The following is a 24429-nucleotide window of genomic DNA, read 5'->3' on the forward strand; positions in this document are numbered from 1 at the left end:
ACAGCTCATCCAAAAGACGGCACCTCTGGCAAAGCAGCACTCCCTCACTGCATTGGTGTCAGCCTAGATTTTCTGCTCAAGTCTTTGCAGTGGAACGTGAACCGATGACCTTCTGAATCAAAGGCAAGGCAGCCAACCACTGACATCTGAAATATATTAACTCCTTTCAAAAAGCTGGCACAGACACAATGGGCCGAATGGCCTCCTTCTCAGTCGTAAGATTTTAAGGCCCTCACTATTACTCCAGATTCACAGATGTGTGAACAGGACTGTTAGTTATAGCATGGCGGCCATACTTGTTCAGCTGAGGTGGTCTTCCAATAAGTCCATTGTTCTTCATCTCATTTACCTTCTTGGTATCTTCTAACTGGGTGGCTCATCCATTTATTTATGGGGTATTACCAGAATGCTTTAGTAGATTGCCAAAATGCTCACATCACTATTGCTTGACCTCAGCGCTGTTGATCTCTGTGCTACTATCGACAAGTTAGAACGGAGAAAATCCTACATACCAGTCGAGGGCACTGCACAACCTCAAGTACAAGTACCGATCAAAAAATAGGTGGATTACCTCACTGCCTTCCCTGTTCCATCACTGGTCTTGCATCAGCTGTGACTTGGCCTTCACTGCTCACCCCTAGTCGCGCTGAACTTGGGATACCAACTGAGTGACTTGCTACACCACTTTAGTGGGCAGCTGAAAGTCAACCATGTTGGGTGTGGATATGGAGTCACATCCAGGCCAAGCCAGGTAAGGGCGGCAGGTTTCCTTTCCTGAAGGCACACAGAGACTTGAGCATAGATCCAGGCTGACACTCACAGAGCAGTACTGAGAGATTGCAGCACTATTGGTGGTGCCATTTTTCAGAATGAGACAATAAACCAAGGCCTCCTCTGCCCTCACAGGTGGGCAATGTGCCTTGTTTCCCTACATTACAACAGTGGCTACATTTCAAAAAGTAGTTCATTGGTTGTAAAGTGCTTTATATAAATGCAAGTTCTAGCTTTCTTTAAGAGACATTAGTGAAACAGCGGGGTTTTTTTAAAAAACAACATGTCGATAACTTCGCAATCAACTTTTATGGCTAATTTAGGTGGAAGGAAAACTGGGCATGCTGCTTTAGGACCATGCATTCCGCCTCAGTAGATTGCTCGCTCAGCGCTTAGGCAATCCAACAGCAATAGCTGGAGTATCAACTGGAGTATTGTGTCCAATTCTAGGCGAACTATTTTAGGGAGAATGTGAAGGCATTTACAAAGGGCGCAGAAAAGATCTGAGATTGGTACCAGGAATGAGGGGCTTCAGTTACATGGATGGACTGGAGAAACTGGGGCTGTTCTCCTTAGAGAAGGAAAGGTTGAGATGAGATTTGATAAGAGAGGCGTCCAAAATCACAATGGATCTGGGCAGAGTAGATAGAAAGAAACTGTTCCCATTGGCCGAAACCAGGGGACACTGATTTAAGGTGATTGGCAAAAGAACCAAGCATATTAGTGATAGGGAAACTATTTGAAAAAATTCTGAAGGACAGGATTAATCTCCACTTGAAGAGGCAGGGATTAATCAAGGATAGTCAGCATGGCTTTGTCAGGGGGAGATCATATTTAATAAATTTGATTGAATTTGAGGAATGACTAGATGTGTAGATGAGGGTAAAGCAGTTGATGTAGTCTACATGGACTTTAGTAAGGCTTTTGATAAGGTCCCACGTGGGAGATTGGTCAAGAAGGGAAGAACCCATGGGATCCAGGGCAAATTGGCAAATTGGATCCAAAATTGGCTTCCTGGCAGGAGGCAAAGGGTAATGGTGGAGGATTGTTTTTGCGAGTGGAAGCCTGTGACCAGTGGTGTACTGCAGGGATCAGTGCTGGGACCCTTGCTGCTTGTAGTGTACATTAATGATTTAGACGTGAATATAGGAGGTATAATCAGTAAGTGCGCAGATGACACGAAAATTGGCGACGTAAATAGTGAGGAGGAAAGTGTTAGATTACAGGACGACATAGATGGGCTGGTAAGATGGGTAGAGCAGTGGCAAATGGAATTTAGTTTAGTTTAGTTTAGAGATACAGCACTGAAACAGGCCCTTCGGCCCACCGAGTCTGTGCCGACCATCAACCACCCGTTTACACTAATCCTACACTAATCCCATATTCCTATCACATCCCCACCTATCCCTCTTTATATTTCCCTACCACCTACCTATACTAAGGGCAATTTCTAATGGCCAATTTACCTATCAACCTGCAAGTCTTTGGCATGTGGGAGGAAACCGGAGCACCCGGAGGAAACCCACGCAGACACAGGGAGAACTTGCAAACTCCTGAGAAGTGCAAGGTGATACATTTTGGGAGGACTAACAAGGCAAGGGAATATACTATGGATGGTAGGACCCTAGGAAGTACAGAGGGACCTTGATCTACTTGTCCATAGATCACTGAACGCAGTAGTACAGGTAGATAAGGTGGTTAGGAAGGCATATGGGATACTTGCCTTTATTAGCCGAGACATAGAATATAAGAGCAAGGAGGTTATGATGGAGCTGTATAAAACGCTGGTTAGGCCACAGCTGGAGTACTGTGTACTGTTATGGTCACCAAACTATAGGAAGGATGGGATTGCACTGGAGAGAGTGCAGAGGAGATTCACCAGGATGTTGCCTGGGTTGGAGCATTTCAGCTATGGGGAGAGACTGGATAGGCTAGGGTTGTTTTCCTTAGAGCAGAGAAGGCTGAGGGGGGACCTGATTGAGGTATACAAAATCATGAGGGGCATAGATAGGAAGAAACTTCTTCCCTTAGCGGAGGTGTCAATAATCAGGGGGCATAGATTTAAGTTAAGGGGTAGGAGGTTTAGAGGGGATTTGAGGAAAAATCTTTTCACCCAGAGGGTGGTTTGAACCTGGAACGCACTGCCTGAAGGAGTGGTAGAGGCAGGAACCCTCACAACATTTAAGTAGTATTTAGATGAGCACTTGAAACGCCATAGCATACAAGGCTACGGACCAAGTGCTGGAAAATGGGATTAGAATAGATAGATGCGTCATGGTCGGCGCGGACATGCTGGGCCGAAGGGCCTGTTTCTGTACTTTATAACTCTATGACACTAAAACTTACTTATGCAGTGAGTAGTCGGGATCTGGAAAGCACTGACAGAGTCTGGTGGAAGCAGATTTAATGGAAGCCTTCAAAAGGGAATAGGATAATTATCTGAAGAGACAAAATTGCAGAGCTACAGGGAAAGGGCATGGGAGTGGGACTAGCTAAGTTACTCTCGCAGAGAGCCTGTACGGACACGACAGGCTGAATGGCCTCCTTCTCAGCTGCAGCCTCAGATTCTATGAGGTGCACGATTGTGGCGATCAGCAACAAAATCCCCGCCGTCATTCCCTACCCACGCAGGTTAACCTACAATACAGGCAAGACTGGCCGGCGCAAAATGTGGCTAAGTTACCTGGACGGTGGCGACTGACATTTTTTATGCTCCAGCTCCAACACCTTGTCCTGCCACCCATCACTTCCCCCCCACCACCCCCCCATCTGCAAAATTCACTGCACTTACACACTTACCCTGCACTCGGCTCCATTGTCGTCAGATTGACTGTTGCCATGGTGGTGGTTGCTAAGGTCGTGCTAACATTTTGAAAAGTGGTTGCGTTTACGAATGGACGAACCGCTGGTTTGGAAATAAAACTGCCGATTCCGATCCAGAATGCCATTACCAAACCCCCCACCAATCCAGAGACTGCACCCTGTTATGTACAAGACAAAGTAAAAACTCAATGTGAAAGATTTAAATATCGGTGTCTCACTGAAAAACTAACTCAGCAAAACTGTCCTATTTAAGAAAAAAAATTCTCAAGACATGGCTGCAAGATTTGTCCACCCCCAATTGCCCTGCCTAAGTGACTTGCTCTGCCACTTTAGGGAAAAGAGTCAACCACATTGAATTTAGCATTTGGGTTAAGCGTGAACCACACTACTGCATGGAGTCACAGACACCAGACCAGGTAAGGTCGGCAGGTCTCCTTCCCTAAAAGGAAACAATGAACCAGCTGGGTTTTTGCGACAGTTTCGTGGTTACCTTTGCTGATACCAGCTTTTTATTCATAGATTGTCAACAAAAATATAGAATTTAAATTGGGATTTTAACTCGTTCTCTAAATTATTAGTCTAATAACATAACCACACCACCACCATACCCACAGCACTAACAGAAGGGTACCTATATACACACACCATATACACATATGGGGAGGCGGTGGCGTAGTGGGATTGTCACTGGACTAGTAATCCAGGAACCCAGGGTATTGCTCTGGGGACATGGGTTCAAATCCCACCACAGCAGAAGGTGGAATTTGAATTCAATTAATAAATCTGGAATGAAAAAGCTAGTCTAATGATGGCCATGAAACCATTGTCGATTGTTGTAAAAACCCATCTGGTTCACTAATGTCCTTTAGGGAAGGAAATCTGGTCTGGCTTACATGTGACTCCAGACCCACAGCAATGTGGTTGACTCTTACATGCCCTCTGAAATGGCCTAGCAAGCCACTCAGTTAGGGACGGGCAATAAAATGCTGGCCTAGCCCACATCTCATGAATGAATTTAAAAAAAAACACCACTCAACCCTACTCCCAACTGAATGCTTTTCTAGTCTGTATTTTTTTTTTTTTTAAACAGTACTAACTTAGCTGATGAACATGCTGTCAAAACAGAAAGGAAGAGTATTTGAAACAAAAACTCACCGTAGAATTAGCCATGGGGAAAAACATTCCTAGGCAGAAGATTCCGAGCAGTGGGCCACCAACCATCCCAAAAATACTCAACGCAGCCTAAGTTTGAAAAACGAAGCACGTCAAAAATTCCAGGTGGTCAGGGGTAATACGAATACAGTTAAAGAGAGGTACATCATACAGACCTGTAGCACCGAGCCCATCACTGATGCGATGTACGCCATCCCAAGGCACAACAACCCATATCCCAGAGCTGCAAAAAATACAGGAACTCTCATTTACTGTACGGTACAGGTAAGAGGCAGAACCCACAGGTAAAAACATCTTTACTCAGTGATTAGAATGTGTAACTCACTACCACATGGAGTGAGAGAGATCAAATCATGGATGCATTTAAGGGGAAGCTAGATAAAGACAAGAGGGAGAGAGGAAGAGAAGAATATGCTGATTGGGTGAGATGGAGAGAGGTGGGAGGAGGCTCACGTGGAGCATTACCACCAGCATGGAGCAGCTCGGCCAAGTGGCCCATTTCTGTGCTGTAAATTGTATCTAGTTCCACCAAGCTACTGAAAGACAGCAGAACACAGCATTGCTTCCGCTTGCAAATCCCTCAAGGGACGATCCTGCACAATGATGCACTGCCACTGAAAAAGACAGTCCAAGTTTAAAAAAAAAACTCCAGTATCTCCCTATCTCTTATTAGCTCATTATTCTAGTGTGGCACCAGTACCAACCCTTACATGGCAACACATTCCACGGTACTTTACTGAACACACTGACCCGGACGTTCAGGGTAGATTAGGGAGAGGTGACTAAGGGGTGACCAGGGCAGTAAGTTTATAAGTGGGGAGAGAAGTAGAAAGATGAGGTCCGGGAGTGGGGGGGAATGGAAATGCCAGAGCACAGAAAGGTGATGATCAGAAGTCCTGCTGCTGATGGGGAAGAGGGAAGAGTGAAGAATGCTAGCTGGGACAGAGGACTGGAGGCACTGGCTGAGCTTAGACGTTATTTTTTGGATGAGGTATTAAACCTAGATCCTGTCTCCCTCTCAGGTGGATGTAAAAGATTCCACGCCACTCTTTGGAAGAAAAGCAGCAGAGAGCTCCCGCCGGTGTCTCGGACGACATTTATCCCTCAATCAACTGCACAAAAGCAGATTATCTGGTCATTAGCACATTGATGCGTGTGGGAGCTTGCTGTGCGCAAAGTGGCTTTCGCGTTTCCTACATTACAACAGTAACTACAATTCAAAATTATTTCATTGGCGGCAAAGCGATTTGGGACGTTCTGGTTGTGAAAGGCGCTATAGAAATCCAAGTTTTTATTTTCTTTCTTCTAAGATTTACTTGGCCCTCTAATCTGCAAACAATCGCTCCCTCTACCCTGAATGTTTATAGTCAGTCATTGGAGGATGGCTGCTGCTGCCAATCTATTAGGAATCTGCATTCCAGGCTGGGATAATCGCATCAAAAGGAATATATCACAAGGCAGAAGCTGATTAAAAAAAACTAATTAAGTCAGGTTCAGTGGCTCGAAATACCGAGATAAGCTTGAGATGGAAGAGAACTGGATGGAAACTAAAGAATTTGCGTGAGCTAAACCCTGATCAATGTTGGATTGAACAATACGACATTCACTTCAAACAGATCCCAGGATTTGAGATCAGCAAAATCCCATCCCTGCTCCGCTGCATAATAACTTGTACCAAGTCCTGTTCGCCATCACCTGTGAGTGCTGACCTACATTGGGTAACACCTCAAATTTAAAATCATCATCCTGGTTTTCAAATCCCTCCATGGATTCACCCCTCCTTATCCGTCATCTCCAGTCCTACAATCCCCGAGATATTCGTGCTTCTACAATTCTGTTCAGCAACATTTGTGACTCCTCAGATCCTGAAGCAGTCCGTGTAGAAATGCAGCAAGACTTGGACAATATCCAAACTTGGGCTGATAAGTGGCAAGTAACATTCGCGCCACACAAGTGCCAGGCAATGACCATCTCCAACAAGAGAGAATCTAACCATCTCCCCTTGACATTCAACGGCATTACCATCGCTGAATCCCCCACTATCAACATCCTAGGGGCTACCATTGACTAGAAACTGAACTAGAGTAGCCATATAAATACCGTAGCTACAAGAGCAGGTCAGAGGCTAGGAATCCTGAGGCGAGTAACTCACCTCTTGACTCCCCAAAGCCTGTCCAGCATCTACAAGGCACAAGTCAGGAGTGTGATGGAATACTCTCCTCTTGTCTGGATGGGTGCAGCTCCAACACTCAAGAAGCTCGACACCATCCAGGACAAAGCAGCCCGCTTGATTGGCACCCCGTCCACAAACATTCACTCCCTCCACCACTGACACACAGTAATATCAATGTGTACCATCTACAAGATGCACTGCAGCAACACACCAAGCCTCCTTAGACAGCACCTTCCAAACCCGTGACCTCTACCAACTAGAAGGACAAGGGCAGCAAATACAAGGGAACACCACCACCTGCAAGTCCCCCTCCAAGTCACACACCATCCTGACTTGGAACTATATCGCCGTTCCTTCACTGTCGCTGGGTCAAAATCCTGGAACTCCCTTCCTAACAGCATTGTGGGTATACCTACCCCACATGGACTGCAGTGGTTCAAGAAGGCAGCTCACCACCACCTTCTCAAGGGCAATTAGCGATGGGCAATAAATGCTGGCCTGGCCAGCGACGTCCACATCGCATGAATAAATAGAAAAAAATCTGCATACCACCTATTTTATTCACTATATCATTGGCAGCCGTGCCTTCAGCTGCCTGGGCCTGATGCGCTGGAATTCCCTCTCTGAACCTCTCCCCCTCTTTAGGATGCTTCTCTGGACTTATTTCTTCATCCAAGCTTTTAGCCACCTGCCCTAATATTTCCTTCTGTGGCTCAGTGTTAAAACTTTGCCTGATAACACTATGAAGCGCCATGGGTCATTTCACATTAAAGGCTCGATAAAAATGTAAGTTATGATGGTTCTCTTCCACGGTCACTTACCGAGACTCTTGGATATCAGTGTGGCTCGAGCCTCCGTCATGTGTGGGTAGTGAGGTTTTATCAGGTCTGTCATAGTGACAGCAGCCAGCGAATTGAATGCAGATGATATTGTGCTGAAGAAACACAAACAGCAATTTGGCATTGGAGAGAGAGTCTTCAGTAATGTAGCTTCAATTTGGCTGAATAATCCTTATAGTAACAGATGCATGAAAACCAGAGACAGTAAGTAATAAATCTAACAATTAACATCTTTGGACTAGGTCGAGAAGAGTAAATGCAGTCCTAAAGCTAGAAACTCACACGTAAAGAACATGGCAGCAATTCTCTGTCCCGGTGGTTTACAGTTCCTCGCAGTGAACTTAAATAAAATTTCGAACCAAGTGATGGCTTTGTAACCCACTCTATACTCCATTTTTAAAAAAGTCATAGCATGTCTAATTCTTGCTTTGTTGGGCATTTTTATAATCCCACAAGTCATCCAACAAATTGCTGGATCCACAGTCATAAAAGACCCCATTTTTGGCAACACCCTGTTCCATTGTTTAAAGTTTCATCCTGTTCAATGTTATCTCAGGGTCACTGCGATCAGAAAACGCCATCAGCATGTTTACAGTCTAAACAAATTTTAATCAAGCTGTTGTGCCTAAAAACAATTTAAAAAGATATTCTTCCAATGTTGAGAGTCTAATGGGGACAAAGAGGTCTGGTGATCCCGTCTTCGCCTCCAACAATGAACAGGCACACTGACTCAAAAGGATGGTCAGGCAGTCATCTGGAAACTAGACTCAACTGGAAATGGAGGTACTGGAGCTTCCAAGTGACAACATAAACCGAATAAGAACATACTGGGCCTGATCAGGACCAGCCCTGGTGGCCCAGCAGGTTTAAAAAAAACAGTTAATAAGACATAGGAGATCCTGGGCTTCATAAATAGAGGCACAGAGCAGAACAAGGAGGTTATGGTGAACCTTTACAAAAGACTGGCTTGGCCTCAACTGGAGCAGTGTGTCCAATTTTGGGCACCATACATTAGGAAGGATGCGAAGGCAATAGAGAAGTTGCAGAAAAGATTTACAAGAATGGTTCCAGGGATGAAGGACTTCAGTTATGTGCATAGATTGGTGGAAGCTGGGCTGCTCTCCTAGAGGAGGAGAGGAATTTGATAGAGGCGTTCAAAATCGTGAGGGGTTGGGATGAGAGTAGATGGGGAGAAACCGTTCCCATTAGCGGAAGGGTTGAGAACCAGCGAACACTGATTTAAGACGAATGGCAAGCGAGTTAGAGATATAGGAAAAACACTTTTACGCAGTGAGTGGTTCAGATCTGGAATGCACTGCCTGAGAGTGTGATGAAGGCAGATTCAATCGTGGCTTTTTGAAAGGGAATTGGATAATTATCTGAAGAGAAAAGAATCACAGAATAATACAGTGCACAAGAGGCCCTTCGGCCCATCGAGTCTGCACCGATGCATTAAAGACACCTGACCTGTCTACCTAATCCCATTTGCCAGCACTTGGCCCATAGCCTTGAATGTTATGACGTGCCAAGTGCTCATTCAGGTACTTTTTAAAGGATGTGAGGCAACCCGCCTCTACCACCCTCCCAGGCAGTGCATTCCAGACCGTCACCACCCTCTGGGTAAAAAAGTTCTTCCTCAAATCCCCCTTAAACCTCCCGCCCCTCACTTTAAACTTGTGTCCCCTCGTAACTGACCCTTCAACTAAGGGGAACAGCTGCTCCCTATCCACCCTGTCCATGCCCCTCATAATCTTGTACACCTCGATCAGGTCACCCCTCAGTCTTCTCTGCTCCAGTGAAACCAACCCATGCCTATCCAACCTCCCTTCATAGCTTAAATGTTCGATCCCAGGCAACATCCTGGTGAATCGCCTCTGCACCCCCTCCAGTGCAATCACATCCTTCCTATAATATGGTGACCAGAATTGCACACAGTATTCCAGCTGTGGCCTTACCAAAGTTCTATACAACTCCAACATGACCTCCCTGCTTTTGTAATCTATGCCTCGATTGATAAAGGCAAGTGTCCCATATGCCTTTTTCACCACCCTATTAACCTGCCCTTCTGCCTTCAGAGATCTATGGACAAACATGCCAAGGTCCCTTTGTTCCTCGGAACTTCCCAGTGTCAGGCCATTCATTGAATACTTCCGTGTCACATTACTCTTTCCAAAGTGTATCACCTCACACTTTTCAGGGTTAAATTCCATCTGCCACTTTTCTGCCCATTTGACCATCCCGTCTATATCTTCCTGTAACCCAAGACACTCAACTTCACTGTCAATCACTCGGCCAATCTTTGTGTCATCCGCGAACTTACTGATCCTACCCCCCCACATAGTCATCTATGTCGTTCATATAAATTACAAACAATAAGGGACCCAGCACAGATCCCTGTGGTACGCCACTGGACACTGGCCCAGTCACTAAAACAGCCGTCTGTCATCACTCTCCGTCTCCTACAGCTAAGCCAATTTTGAATCCACCTCATCAAGTTACCCTGTATCCCATGTGCATTTGCTTTCTTGATAAGTCTCCCATGTGGGACCTTGTCAAAGGCTTAGCTGAAATCCATGTAAACTACATCAACTGCACTACCCTCATCTACACACCTGGTCACATGCTCAAAAAATTCAATCAAATTTGTTAGGCATGACCTCCCTCTGACAAAGCCTATTCCTAATCAAATTTTGCCTCTCCAAGTGGAGATAGATTCTCTCCTTCAGAATTTTCTCCAATAGTTTCCCTACCACTGACGTGAGACTCACTGGTCTGTCATTCCCTGGCGTATCTCTACAACGTTTCTTAAATAGTGGGACCACATCAGCTGTTCTCCAGTCCTCTGGCACCTCCCCCGTGGCCAGAGAGGATTTAAAAATTAGGGTCAGAGCCCCTGCAATCTCCACCCTCGCCTCCCACAGCATCCTGGGACACAAATCGTCCGGACCTGGAGATTTGTCCACTTTTAAGCCTTCTAAAACCTCCAATACCTTGCAGGACTATGGGGAAAAGGCAGGAAAGTGGGATGGGCTGCGTTGTTCTTGCAGAGTTCCGACACGGACACGACGGACTGAATGGCCTCCTTCTGCGTTCTAACCATTCCATGAATTTATGAGGACACTAACCTGTTCAGCCACAGCAAGATCCATGATCAAAGAAAAGGCAGCATGAACTAACTCAAGACTCTCATTTTCTGGATCTCGTACGAAGACCAAGGAGAAAAACCAGAGTGTCCAGTTAAGCTCACGCAGATTCTGAGTGTTGCCAAGTGGTGATTTAATTGAGGGGTTAGTTAATAGAGATTTTTAATGATTAAAAGGAGTTAAACTACTGCCTCTGGTGGGGGAGTGCATAACAAGGGAGAATAACCTTAAGAACTAGGTTGTTCGGGGGCAATGTCAGAAAGCACTTCTTCACACAAAGAGTAGCGGAAACTGATAACTCTCTCCCCAAAGAGTTGTTCAGGCTGGGGCTCAATAGAATTTGAAAACTGAGACTGATAGATTACTGTTGGGTAAAGATTTTAAAGGTTAAGGAACCAAGGCAGGTAGATGAAGTTAAGATACAGATCAGCCTTGATCAAACAATGGAAGAACAGGCTCGAGGGACAGAAAAGCCTACTCTTTTTCATAGGCTGCTTTCCCAATCGCCTTTAACCCTCCATAGCTTTCTTATGGCATCAGGCAAGCAAAATGATTGTGGGCAGGTATCTCCAACTTCTTCAATGAGACAGGCAGACACAATGTACAGAGTGCACCTTTTATCAACTACAAATTGTCATGCTAAGCCCCCACCTGCCAAGAATGAGGCATATTAATTTTATCTTGAACATCGATTTTAAACTGTTACTGGAGTGAAGAAAGGACTTGTTAAACAGATCAGCCGTGGCTGGAAAAGACATCTGCATACTAACAGACAGTGTTTGGAAGGACAAAGCAGCCATTCCCTGACACATTCAACCCACAATGGCCTTTTGATCACCAGATGTTGAAGGTGGGGGAGCTCGCATTCCAGGTTGACTGCTAAGATGGCCGAATACACAAACAGACATGGTCAGACCAGCTCGTCACATGACTAACCTGCTGGGCAACCTGAGTTTTTTGAATTTGTACAAACCGTTTTGGGCAGAAAGCGGTTTGCTCCTGGACTGAGAAGTTATCTCCTGCATGTCTGCTCCCACCTCTTTCCCACAAGCCTCTGAATCTACTGAAGACACATGAACCCCAGGAGAGAAAAGTCTCCTACAGCAAACAGGCTTTAAGAAGAATACTGGGCCCCAACGAAAAGCAAGAAATACCTACAATCAAGGACTATACAGTGAGATCAAAGAACCATAACAAAAACTCTTCAAATATTGCCTCAAACCTTTCCACTTTATTTTTTTTCTGCTCTTTTCTGTCTCTATTTGTATCTATCGTGATTGTATGCTAGCGTTGACGCGTTGTGTATCCGTAGGCGTTAACTGAATTAGAGTTCAAGTTCAAGTTCAATAAATTTCAACTTTTCTTCTTTAAATCTAAGAAAACCTGTTTGTGCTGGTTTCTTTGCTTTATAGGGTACTGTAGGGTTAGTATAAATGGTTGGTCGGCACAGACTCGGTGGGCCGAAGGGCCTGTTTCAGTGCTGTATCTCTAAATAAATAAAATAAATATAATTGGAAAGCGGTGAACAAGGATTCACCAAAGGGGAGCTAAAACATGGTGTGTTTAAAATTAAATCCTGTAATGGCAAGACCAGGTGAAGGCTGAGAGGAACGCCTAGACACCTTTCTCACCTGGTGGTAACAAAATGTTAACACTGGCAAGGTCATCTGGTATCTCAGTCCACTGACTCCGGTATCTCAGTTTATAAAGGTTTGGCTCTGTAACTGTGAAGGTACCTGAGTGCTCCACTGAACAGGCAAGCGATGAAGAGTCCGGGTAAACCAGGATAATGCTGAAGTACATCCATGACAAAATAAAGAACCATCTGCAATTCAAACCAGATTTGACATCGCTGTATTAGATCAAATGCACACGTTTGTATGTAAAGAACCACAGGGATGAACCCCAACACCAGCTCTGTCCCGTACACACTGACTTGCACAAGCTCTATGCAGTCCCCAAGATCCCAGACCCACTTTACAAATTTCTCCCACCCCTTGCCACTTCTGCAGACTCCTCCAGTCATACTCTCGGGGGAGCGTGTGCTGCTACTCGCTCTCCCGATTCTGGCTCTGAGTGCGTCTGCTCTCACACCTCCACTACCCAAACCCACTCAACTTTCAGGAGACAGACAGAGCCTTCAGTGCTCTGGACCCTACATGCTGGCACTCTCCTAAAATCAGACCAGTTTCCCCCTCTTCTCTCCTGGTTACCCTGCCCCCAGTATCGACAAATCCTCTCTCTTCAGCCATGCCTTCGGTTAGCTCCCTTCCAAAACTCTATTCCCGGTCAACATCCACTTTATAAAGCACACTGGAGGAATTTATTATCTCTAAATAAAAATGGTAGCTGTTGCAGTTTTATAGCAAGGGACTGTTCCATTAGCCTGCTGATTTAATCAGGGTCTGATGCTCTGTCTAGATGGCAATACTTCACACCATTGCAAACCTAAAGGGAAAAACCCCAAAGACTTGTGCTTATAGGGATAGAGCGGGGGAATGGGACAGACTGGATTGCTCCAGAGTGCCAGCATGGATTCAATGGGCCGAATGGAGTCCTTCTGACTCTATGACTTATACAGTGTCTTCCTGGACCTCAGGCGGTCCCAAAGCGTTTTACAGCCAATTTTTGCACAGCAAGCTCCCACACACAGCAATGAGATAAATGACCAGATAATCTGCCCTTTGTGATGTTGATTGGAGGATAAATGTTAGCCAGGACACCAGGATAACACCCTAATTTTAATTAAAATAGGGCCATGGGATCTTTTACGTCCACCTGAGGGCAGACATGGTTTCTGCTTAACACCTCATCCGGAACACGGCACCTCTGACAGAGCAGCACTCCCTCAGTAATGCCCAAGCAACACCCAACCAGATTATGGGGCTCAAGTCTCTGGAGTGCGACTTGAACTCATGACTTTCTGACTGAAGATGTGAGAGTGTTATCCACCTAGCCATGGCTGAGGCCTATGGTAACCATCCACTTCAATTAGGATAGCAGCAGTGCATGACAGCATTGATATATAGAATAGTGTCGTGGGATCTTTTATATCCAGCTCTCCCGAAAAATGGAATGAGAGATTCGGGGAGCGCTGCTTTAGGTGGTTCAACATTGCAGACTCCAGCTCGTCTGGTGATACGAGGGAAAGGGGGAGAAGCACAGGTGAGGTAAAGACTGAAGCCATGAGCGGGTAATAGCCACATATTAACCAACAGCACTAAAAAACAGACTATCTACTCATTTATCACACTGCGCTTCGTGGGACCATGCTGTGCGCATGTTTGGTTGCCCCGTTCCCTGTATGACAACAGTAACCATATTTCAAAAGCAAATTGTGGATGGGATGCAGAGGAGTGTTGGAGGAATCCAAAACTAGGGTCCATAAATAGAAGATAGTCATTGATAAATCCAATAAGAAATTCAGGAGCACTTACTTTACCCAGAGAGTGGCAAGAATGTGGAACCACATGGAGTAGTTGAGGTGAATCGTATATGAACATACGAATTAGGAGCAAGAGTAGGCCACTCGGCCCCTCGAGCCTGCTCCGCCATTCAATAACATAATGGCTGATCTGATTGTAACCTCAACTCCACATTCCTGCCTACCTCCAATAACCTTTCAACCCCTTGCTTATCAAGAATTTATCTACCTCTGCCTTAAAAGTATTCAAAGACTCTGCTTCCACCACCTTTTAGGAACACAGTTCCAATGACTCATAACCCTCAGAAAAACATTTCTCCCTATCTCTCTTAAAAGGGCGACCCCTTATTTTTAAATAGTGACCCCCCTCGTACTAGATTCTCCCACAAGGGGAAACATCTTTTCCACATCCACCCTGTCAAGACCCCTCAGAATCATATGTTTCAATCAAGTCGCCTCTTACTTTTCTAAAGTGCAGCAGATACAAGCTTGGCCTGTCCAACCTTTCCTAAGACAGCTCTCCCATTCCAGATATTAGTCTAGTAAACCTTCACTGAACTGCTTCCAATGCATTTACATCCTTCCTTAAATAAGGGGACCAGTACTGTACACAGTACTCCAGATGTGGTCTCACCAATGCCCCGGATAGCTGAAGGATAACCTCCCTATTTTTGTATTTAATTCCCCTCGCGATAAATGATAACATTCTATTAGCTTTCCTAATTACGTGCTGAACCTGCATACTAACCCTTTTGCGAATCCCAGATCCCTCTGCATCTCAGAGCTCTGCAATCTCTCACCATTTAGATAATATGCTTCTTTTTATTCTTCCTGCCAAAATGGACAATTTCACATTTTCCCACATTTTACTCCATTTGCTAGATCTTTACCCACTCACTTAACCTATCTATATCCCTTTGTAGCCTCATGTTCTCTTCACAACTTACTTTCCTACCCATCTTTGTGTCATCAGCAAATTTAGCAACCAGACCTTCGGTCTCTTCATCCAAGTCATTTATATAAATTGTAAAATGTTGAGGCCCCAGCATTGATCCCTGTAACATCTTACCAACCAGAAATGACCTATTTATGCCTACTCTCTATTTCCTGTTAGCTAGCCAATCTTCTACCCATGCCAAAATGTTACCCCCTACACCATGAGCTTTTATTTTCCGCAATAACCTTTGATGTGGCACCTTATCAAATGCCTTCTGGAAATATATAGATAGATACATTTAAGGGGAGGTTTGATAAACAGATGCAGCAGAAAGGATATAGTGATACAGTGAGGCGAAGAAAGGTGGGAGGAGGTTCATGTGCAGCATAAACATCAGCTGGGCTGAATGGCCTGACTACCTGCTGTAAATTCTATAATGAATTGGCTATAAAATGATTTGAAATGTCCTAAGGACCTGAAAGGCAGTTAGATAAATGCAATTTCTTTCTTTTTATATTTCACCGTAGTTTGGCTTTTCAAAAAGGAGGCTGTACCTGATCGGAGGCTTTGACATAACCCTGCTGCAGTGGGCCGTTTTCTCCATAGCGAGCGTACATAACCAGGCCCATCAGGCAACCCATGGCCAGAACTAACTGTTGGCATGGAAACACCAGGTAGCACGACCTATGGGGGGACAAGCAAAGGCAGTCAAGAGGTGAGAGGCAGAAACAAAACCAACCAGCACGTTCGAGGCGTGCTTAAAATCGCTCGCTGCTACGTTTTAAAACACGGTTCCGTTATGCGCAGAGTTGACTCTGTAATTTCCCTGGCCAGAGAGATGGCCTCAGATGCTGGAATTATCGGTCGTTTCCCGCAGCTGCTGTGCACAGTGATGCCGAGTGACTCTTCAGTGCAAATGACAGAGATGGAGCAGCGTCACGGTGAGTGTTGGTGATACAAAACCACCATTTCTATCGCGTCTTTCATGACCTCTGGATGCCCCACAACACTTTACAGCCCAAGTTACTCTGAAGTGTAGTCACTGTTGGAATGTTGGAAATGCTGAAACCAATTTGCACAATGCAAGCTCCCACAAGCAGCGACGTGATGATGACCAGATAATCTGTTTTAGAATGAGGGGTATCAGCTAGGACACTGGGGAGAACTCCCCTACGAAATAGTGCTATGGCATCTGTTACATCCACCTGAGGGGGCAGACAGGACCTCGGTTTAATTTCTCATCCAAAAGACAGCACCTCTGACACTGCAGCATTCCCTCTGCACCGGCTTGGATAATGCATTCAAGTCTCTGGAGTGGGACTTGAATCAAAAAGCTGAATGCTGTTGGTGCCAAACAGTTTGGCTGTGTACCAAAGCTAAACGATGTAGAGTAAATGCAGAGGCGGAATCGGCAACACAGCACCGTCCGAGTGTCCACTCCACTTCACTGCGAATTCGGGACAACCCTCAACACTATCAGCCCAGACTCATCAGAATACCGGGCCTACAAATTAAGCAAAGAAGTTACATAAGACTAGGCATATAGAAGATTAAGGGTGATATAGTTGAGGCACTTATGATTAAAGAAGTTGATAGCATAGATAGAGGCAACCTGTTCCTCTGGTGGGGAGCTCAGAACAAGACGTTCTAACCTTGACATGCAGGTTAGGCTGCTTGGGGTGATGTCAGGAAGCACTTCTCCACAGAGGGTTGTGGAAATCTGGAACTCTCCCAAAAAAACAGCTGCTGGGGCTGAGGAGTCTATTGCAAATTTCCAAACTGAGATCAACAGATTTCTGTTAGATAAGGGTTACAGAACTAAGGTGAATAAATGCAGTTAAGATACAGATCAGCCATGATCTAACTGAAGGACAGAACAGACTCAAGGGGCTGAATGGCCTCCTCCTGTGTCCATTACTGATGGTGCGAGAAGAAGCCACACCGTGCTGACACTGCAGCTTAAACACAGCCTTCGTTAACGACACCTTCCACAGTAAGATCTCTCTCGCGGATTCAGGTAAAATGGACAAAAACGACTAGGCCTTCTCAAGAGTTGGTGATCCGGCCTGGTTTGGTTCAGTAACTCACAATATCGCCTGCCGCTCTGACCGTGAGCTGAGATACCGCTGGACCTGGGCCTGGTTCACTCCATAAAGAGACAGCATTATGAACACGCCGCCAAAGCTCAGCGTCCAGAAGGTGTGACGCTCAAAGGGATCGGGGTTAAAGCTGTGGAGGATAAGAACACCCATTAATTTAGCAAAACAAACTAATCTCACTGTATACCAGAGGGTGTCTGTCCGAGGTGAGGCACATTAAAGCAGTAATTCCACCTTTACAAGATTACTCAGGACCTCAATTCAAAACTTCTTAGTTACCGCTGTCGCTGAGACTGAGACTCTCTGCCCTGTCTGCTCAGGTTAGTATCAGAACCATTCAATTCAGTAAATTGCTAGCTCTTTGAAAGAGCTAGTCAGTTAGTGCCACTCCTCTACTCTGCCCCCATAGCCCTCCACATTTTTTCCTTTTCAATATTTACCCAATTCTCTTTTGAAAACTCTTATGAAATGTGCTTCCACCCCCCTTTCAGGCAGTGTGTTCCACATTAAACAATTCACTCCATTAAAAATAAGTCTCAATTCTCCCCTGCTTCTTTTGACATTTACTTTACATCTCTCTCCTCTGGTTACTGATCCTCCTTACATTCATCCAGTAAAGTCACCCCCCGATTTATTTTTTGACATCATATTTCAAAATTTTTTTAAAAAAAAAACGCACTTACTCGATTCCAGCAATCTTGCCGTTTTCTTTCGCGATTCGCCACACTTCGCCAATCCCCCCCGCCTGCCTCGCTCCGATGATGATGACAGCCAGCTGCCCAGCAAACATCACCAGCGTCTGAAACACGTCCGTCCAGATTACGGCCTTCAGTCCACCCTGAGTGAGAGACGGAGACGTGCAGTTAATAGGATTGAAACAGGAGAGTGGCCTCTGCTCAAACGTAGGGCTTAGCTGTGGCTGAGTGTGTTTCCTGTGCTACTTGCAGTCAGAGGGTCCTGAGTTCAAGACCCCACTCCAGAGGCTTGAGCATAAAATCCTGCCTAATAACTCAGCTAACTGCACTGGCAGTAAGATACGGAGCAGCCATGATCTAAATGAAGGATGGAACAATTTTGGGGGTCTGAATGGTCTCCTCCCGCTTCTGTGTGCTGGTCAATATTTATCCGTCAACGAACAGCACTAAAACAGATCATCTAGTCACTTATTTCATTCCTGCTAGTGGGATCTTGCTATGCCCAAGGCCCTGCACCAGACACTTCACCACATAATCCACGGCTGGCACTCCAGAGCAGTAGTGAGAGTGCTGCACTGTCACAGGTGCCGCCTTTCAGATGAGATGTTGAACTGAGGCCTTTCTACCCTCTCAGGTGGATGTGAAAGACCCCAAGGCTCTGGTTCTGAAGAGCAGCGGGGGAAGTTCTCCCCAGTATTTAAATCAGGAACACTCTCTTCTGAAAAGTTGAGAGGCTGGGGGCAGATTGAAAATTTGGAAAGAGAGAGCGATAGATTAGGTAAGGATGTCAAGGGACATGGAGCTAAATCAGACAAATGGAGTTAAGGTACAAATCATTCATGATCGAACTGAATGGTGGAGCTAGCTGGAGAGGATGAGTGATCCTTCCTGATCCTACGTCCTGGACAATAATTATCCCTCAACCAACATCATTGAGAGAGATTATCTGGTCATTTATCTCATTGTTGTTAGTGGGATCTTGCTATGCACAGATCGGCTGCCACGTTTCCTACATTGCACCAAAAGTACTTCTGCTCTTTGGGACATCCTAAGGTTGGGAAAGGTATTGTGTAAATGCAAATCCTTTGTTAAACGCTGATTGGAAAATTGGGGCTCTTCCACCCATTGATTACTCACCAGCGCTGTGTAGAGTGTGCAAATTAGTCCCATAGTTAGCACTGCTCCCCACAAGTCGAAGCCAGTCACTGCAAAAAAAAAGATATTATTTACACAGTAAAACTCAGGAGGCCAGAGTAGCAGCTACCAAAAGGGCAAAAATGAGAACTGACACACCAACAAAGCTAATGGAAATGTGATCACGTTAGTAATGGAAGAGCTAGCTGCAGAAGTTACAGCTTAATCACTGCCAATAGAAGGAAAATAAAATCCGCTTTCTACTCCACTGAAATTTCCTCCCTTGCTCCACCACTGATCCCTCCCTTTTGGGGGACGGTCATGTCTTTTGCTCGTCAGTAGGCCATTTAAAACCGCTACACTCTTATCTCAATTCTATTTAGGTTTTACAGCCCTGGCTCAGGGACCATGTTTGACTTCAATAAGATTTGTTTCATTCCAGAAAGGAGCAAGTAAACAGCTCCAATCCCCTTCCCCACACCCCAGATTCCTTCTCTCCGTGCAGTGCTAACGTGACAGTGGTTTAGTACCTCCCCACAATCACACAAAGATAGAACAATGTTTGAAGGACAGTTCCTCCCACTGTTCAGAAGCAACTGATTCAAGTCCTATCTGTTGCCCATATTTCTCTGCAACCGAACATTATATCAACATTTATGCCAAAACAAATTCTGCTACCATGATTTAATTTGATGCGAGATATGAAAGGTCATCAATCTGATAAGTTAACTGTTCCTCTCTCCACAGGTGCTGCCTGACCGGCCGAGTGTTTCATGTCTCCAGCATCTGCAGTGGTTTGATTTTGTTAATCTCTTCCTGCTCTGTTTCCATGGCATTGACTTAAAACATATAATTATTTTAGTTTTCCGCTGGGCAAGTTCATTTTATAGGATTTGGTTTGGAAAGAACTGGTCCAATGGTCAGGCACTGTGCGGATCCAGTGCCTCTTTACGTGGTTTAGCAGCCCTGTAATTAAAGTCAGTTAACAGCCAAGGGCCTTAATCCAGCTTCAGAGAGCAGGAAATTAAGCAGAACCACAAATTCAGCTTCACCAACTCGACTATTATGGATCTGGGACAAACAATTTGCAGGGCTATGGGAAAAGAGTGGGGCAGTGACGCACATTCGGCAGCTCTTTCAGAGAGCCAGCACAGGCACAATGGGCTGAATGGCCTCCTTCTATGTACGATCCTATCAACTACAGTGAACTCCAGCTCAACAGGTGGCCGATTCTTACCTGGCTCATTTTCATTTCCCTCTTTGTGAGCCGGTCGCATATTTCCTTAATGGGCAGTAGTTCTGAGCAAGCATTGGGCTGAACAGTCTCCTTCTGCCCGGTCAGGTTCTACTCTATCATATTAAAAGATCATACTATCCCTGAGGCATGTCCGGCGTGAAATTATTACATGTTACCGTAGGGTAGGGCAGCCTAGTGATAATGGTACTGGACCAGCAACCCAGAGTTAGGAGTCTGAATGCCAACACAGCAAGTTCAATTCAATCACACTAGTCATTTCAGGGTTGGCACCAGAAAGATAACTGCCTATGCCCAAATGGGTCACTATGCTCTCAACACTGTCAGGGGCAACGAGGGATTGGCAATAAAAACAGCCAGTGCTGCCCACAACCTGAGGAAAGGCAATCTTCACTTGGCATTGAGATTGATTCTCAAGTTCCCGAAATCCCATTCTAATTATAAAAGTGCACGGTTACCTGTTTAATAACCCAAAGCCATTTAAGCCGAGAGAGGCAGCTCGCTCCCCTCTGGCCTGTTCTGTTCGAATCCCCCGTCGCCGTTGCAGCCACTGTTAGCTCACCACTCCCCCTTCGCCACTCTCTCAAACATCGAAACCCAATCCTGGGAAAACACGCCTCATTTTTCCATCACTCTGCACCTCAGGAACGACCCCACAAAGCAAGTGGTCTTAAATTGAGAAGTCTTAGGACTTTTGTTCATCGATGTTTCCAGGGTTGTGAGATGCAGCAGTGATCTGAGCAAGCAGCTGGCATCAGAAGCTGGGAACTCGGCCAGCAACTCTTGGCACATGCTGTGGAATGAGCTGTTAAGAGCTCAGCAATCTCTGAATTAATTTTTTACCATGGCTTATAGGTTACAGTTACAGGTTTAGAAAATACAGGGGAATATTTTTGTAAGAACATATATTCGGAGTCTGATCATTCAGGTTTTTTGTGCTAAAGAGATGCGTTTAATTTCAGTGAAGCAACTTTGAGTTTGGACTGAATTTGAGCACAGTCTGTACGAACAGCTTCATCCTGGAGTATTTAAATGTGAAGATAGGAACTTAACAGGCAGGAAAAGACCAGTTGGTCCATCAAGCCAGCCCCACAACTCATGATAACTGGAGCATCCTGACGGGGCATACCCAAACCCAGCTCCACCCCTCCTGCTGGCCACCTAACCTCCTGGGAGAGACACAGACAGAGAAAAAACTCATGGGAAAAGAATTCTGGAAAATTCCTCTCCCACCCCTCCAACAGAGAATCAAAACTAGTCTAGGAGATTACATGGACCAAGTGTTATTGATATTTACAACAGCAAAGACACCAGCCTAACAACGTGCCTCAAAATGGCCAAATCTGCTCCGGCCTGACCTGCCCCGCTGGCCTCACCGTGCCGGCCTGACCTGCCCCGCTGGCCTCACCGTGCCGGCCTGACCTGCCCCGCTGGCCTCACCGTGCCGGCCTGACCTGCCCCGCTGGCCTCACCGTGCCGGCCTGACCTGCCCCGCTGGCCTCACCGTGCCGGCCTGACCTGCCCCGCTGGCCTCACCGTGCCGGCCTGACCTGCCCCGCTGGCCTCACCGTGCCGGCCTGACCTGCCCCGCTGGCCTCACCGTGCCGGCCTGACCTGCCCCGCTGGCCTCACCGTGCCGGCCTGACCTGCCCCGCTGGCCTCACCGTGCCGGCCTGACCTGCCCCGCTGGCCTCACTGTGCCGGTCTGACCTGCCCCGCTGGCCTCACCGTGCCGGTCTGACCTGCCCCGCTGGCCTCACCGTGCCGGCCTGACCATCCCTGTTTCCCGCCTCTGCACCAGACTGATGTCTCACTGGTCTAACTGCACTGGAACTGCACCAACTCTCCTGAAACGACTGCACGCGCACAACTATTCACACTCAACCCAAGGTTCAAATACCAAACACACTTAAGTAACATTGGAAATAGCTGGTGGATTATAATGACAGAATAAATAAGAGGAAACTGTTTCCGCTGGCAGGTGACTCCATGACCAGAGGAGACTGATTTCAGGGAATTGGTACAAGAACCAGAAGGGAAATGTGGAGAAATTGTTTTTACATAGTGAGCCCTACAACAGACAGGGCCTGGTCAGGCTAAACACTCACTGCTGCTGTTTTATGTGGACTGGAACTCAATACATTCTAGCAGCTAAGCAGCTGTAAACTAGCAATCCCATCAATGATCATATCCAGGTTTAAAAAATTAAATTTTCCAATTTAGTTTCTGTGCAATTTGTCATCTTGGGGAAAGCAACTCAAAATTGTTTTACATTACTGTCATAACTCAGGCCTGAGGGGGTATCTATACAGGCAAGCTTCAAGTTCCTTGGGTCATTTCACTGTACTGAGATTCTATCTTAACATACCTGCATTCAGCGCCAGTGCTGGTGCATAGAGCACCACACCCATGTAAATCACCTGTAAGTAGAAGAGAATGACAGGTATTACCATGAACAAAACCCTTTTCCACAAGAAACTGATGTCAGTCTGAACTCAATCTAGGGCCGCGGTCACTACTGGATACGCAGGCCGCGGTCACTACTGGATACGCAGGCCGCGGTCACTACTGGATACGCAGGCCGCGGTCACTACTGGATACGCAGGCCGCGGTCACTACTGGATACGCAGGCCGCGGTCACTACTGGATACGCAGGCCGCGGTCACTACTGGATACGCAGGCCGCGGTCACTACTGGATACGCAGGCCGCGGTCACACCCTCAGGTTCCTCAGTACAGCTGCTGTTTGTACCTCACCTGCTCCATTATAGAGAACCTTAAGGCTGAATATTGGGAGAGTCTCAGGACTCAGCATTAACACAGGGCAGTAGCTCGAGGCCCCCGCTTTCCCGAAATGGCTGCACCAGAATTTATAACCACCTGCATTTATACAGACTTAGGTTGGGAAAGATCATTTTCAGATTCCATTTGAAATGAGTGTGTGATCAGAGACAAGCTGAAGAGTTGTTTAACATGAAGAACTTTGTACTCTGGATCAGGATCACACAGTGAATGCTAAACACCTGAAGAGAAAATATTTACAAAGCTACGGGAACAGGACAAGGGAGTGGGACTAGCTGAGTTGCTCATGCAGCGAGCCAGCACAGACACAGTGGGCTGAACTGCCTCCTTCTGTGCTGTAACCATTCTATGACTCCATTCTATGTATTTACTGTCGCCTCTGTGTCAGTAGGTTCAAACCCTCGAGTACCAACACCTCGAAGCATTACTGAGGAAGTGCTGCATTGTCGCAGGTGCCATCTTTTGCATGAAACACTCCGTCAGCCAACTAGGATATATCATAAATACTGTATTGAGCCTATTGGGCAGCCTTTCATGTGGAACTTTGTCAAAAACCTTCCAGAAGTCTTGGTATATTGTAGGAGTTCCTTCTGCCATCTTGGGAGGTCACCTCCTCAAAGAGATCAAGGAGGTTAGCCAAGTTGTATCTCATCCCTTCTGAAACCACCACAACCACCATTTATTGGGTTACTTTCTGGCAATCAATTCCATTATTTTTACCAGACTAACAAGTCTGTAGTTACTTGCATCTGTTTGTTGCCTCTTTTGAACACAAGTCCAGTGATGCAGCCCCACTCCAGAAAGTTGAACACATAATCCAGGCTGACCCTTCTAACTCTGTATTGAAGGAGTACTGCAATGTCAGAGGTGCCAGTCTTTCAAATGTGACATTAAACAGAGGCCCCTCTGGATGTAAAAGATCCCACGGCACTATTTAAAGAAGTGCAGCGTGGTTCTCCCCAGTGCCCTGACCAAAATGGCGACTATCACACCTGGGAGTTACTAGCTGGTGGAAGAGGGAAATGGTGACACATTCTGTGGACTGGTGTGCACTACCACGATCACCAGTTGCTACAGCAGCTTGGTAACAGGCACCAACATCAAAAACAACAACTCTGTCACTTGGCAGCTTCACGTGCAGCACTTGTGGCAGAACTTGCCT

At 46.0% G+C, this 24429-nt stretch overlaps 1 protein-coding gene across 3 annotated transcripts in view; it reads right to left on the reverse strand.

Moving 5' to 3' along the window:
- The window catches only part of LOC137368911 (sodium-dependent multivitamin transporter-like), a 77775-nt gene that overhangs the window by 16666 nt on the left and 36680 nt on the right, over positions 1–24429 (reverse strand). For all 3 annotated transcript variants that reach the window (XM_068029195.1, XM_068029193.1, XM_068029194.1), the window contains exons 4-13: positions 22835–22886; positions 19215–19282; positions 18066–18220; positions 17372–17512; positions 15838–15967; positions 12659–12747; positions 7762–7874; positions 4923–4990; positions 4750–4836; positions 3571–3752 (exon numbers count right to left, since the gene is read on the reverse strand). In XM_068029195.1, the coding sequence (XP_067885296.1) occupies positions 3571–3752; positions 4750–4836; positions 4923–4990; positions 7762–7874; positions 12659–12747; positions 15838–15967; positions 17372–17512; positions 18066–18220; positions 19215–19282; positions 22835–22886 (1085 nt within the window). The remainder of the gene's footprint in view (positions 1–3570; positions 3753–4749; positions 4837–4922; positions 4991–7761; positions 7875–12658; positions 12748–15837; positions 15968–17371; positions 17513–18065; positions 18221–19214; positions 19283–22834; positions 22887–24429) is intronic.

This window comes from Heterodontus francisci, chromosome 4, assembly GCF_036365525.1.
Source record: "Heterodontus francisci isolate sHetFra1 chromosome 4, sHetFra1.hap1, whole genome shotgun sequence".
In the NCBI taxonomy this organism is placed as follows: domain Eukaryota; kingdom Metazoa; phylum Chordata; class Chondrichthyes; order Heterodontiformes; family Heterodontidae; genus Heterodontus; species Heterodontus francisci.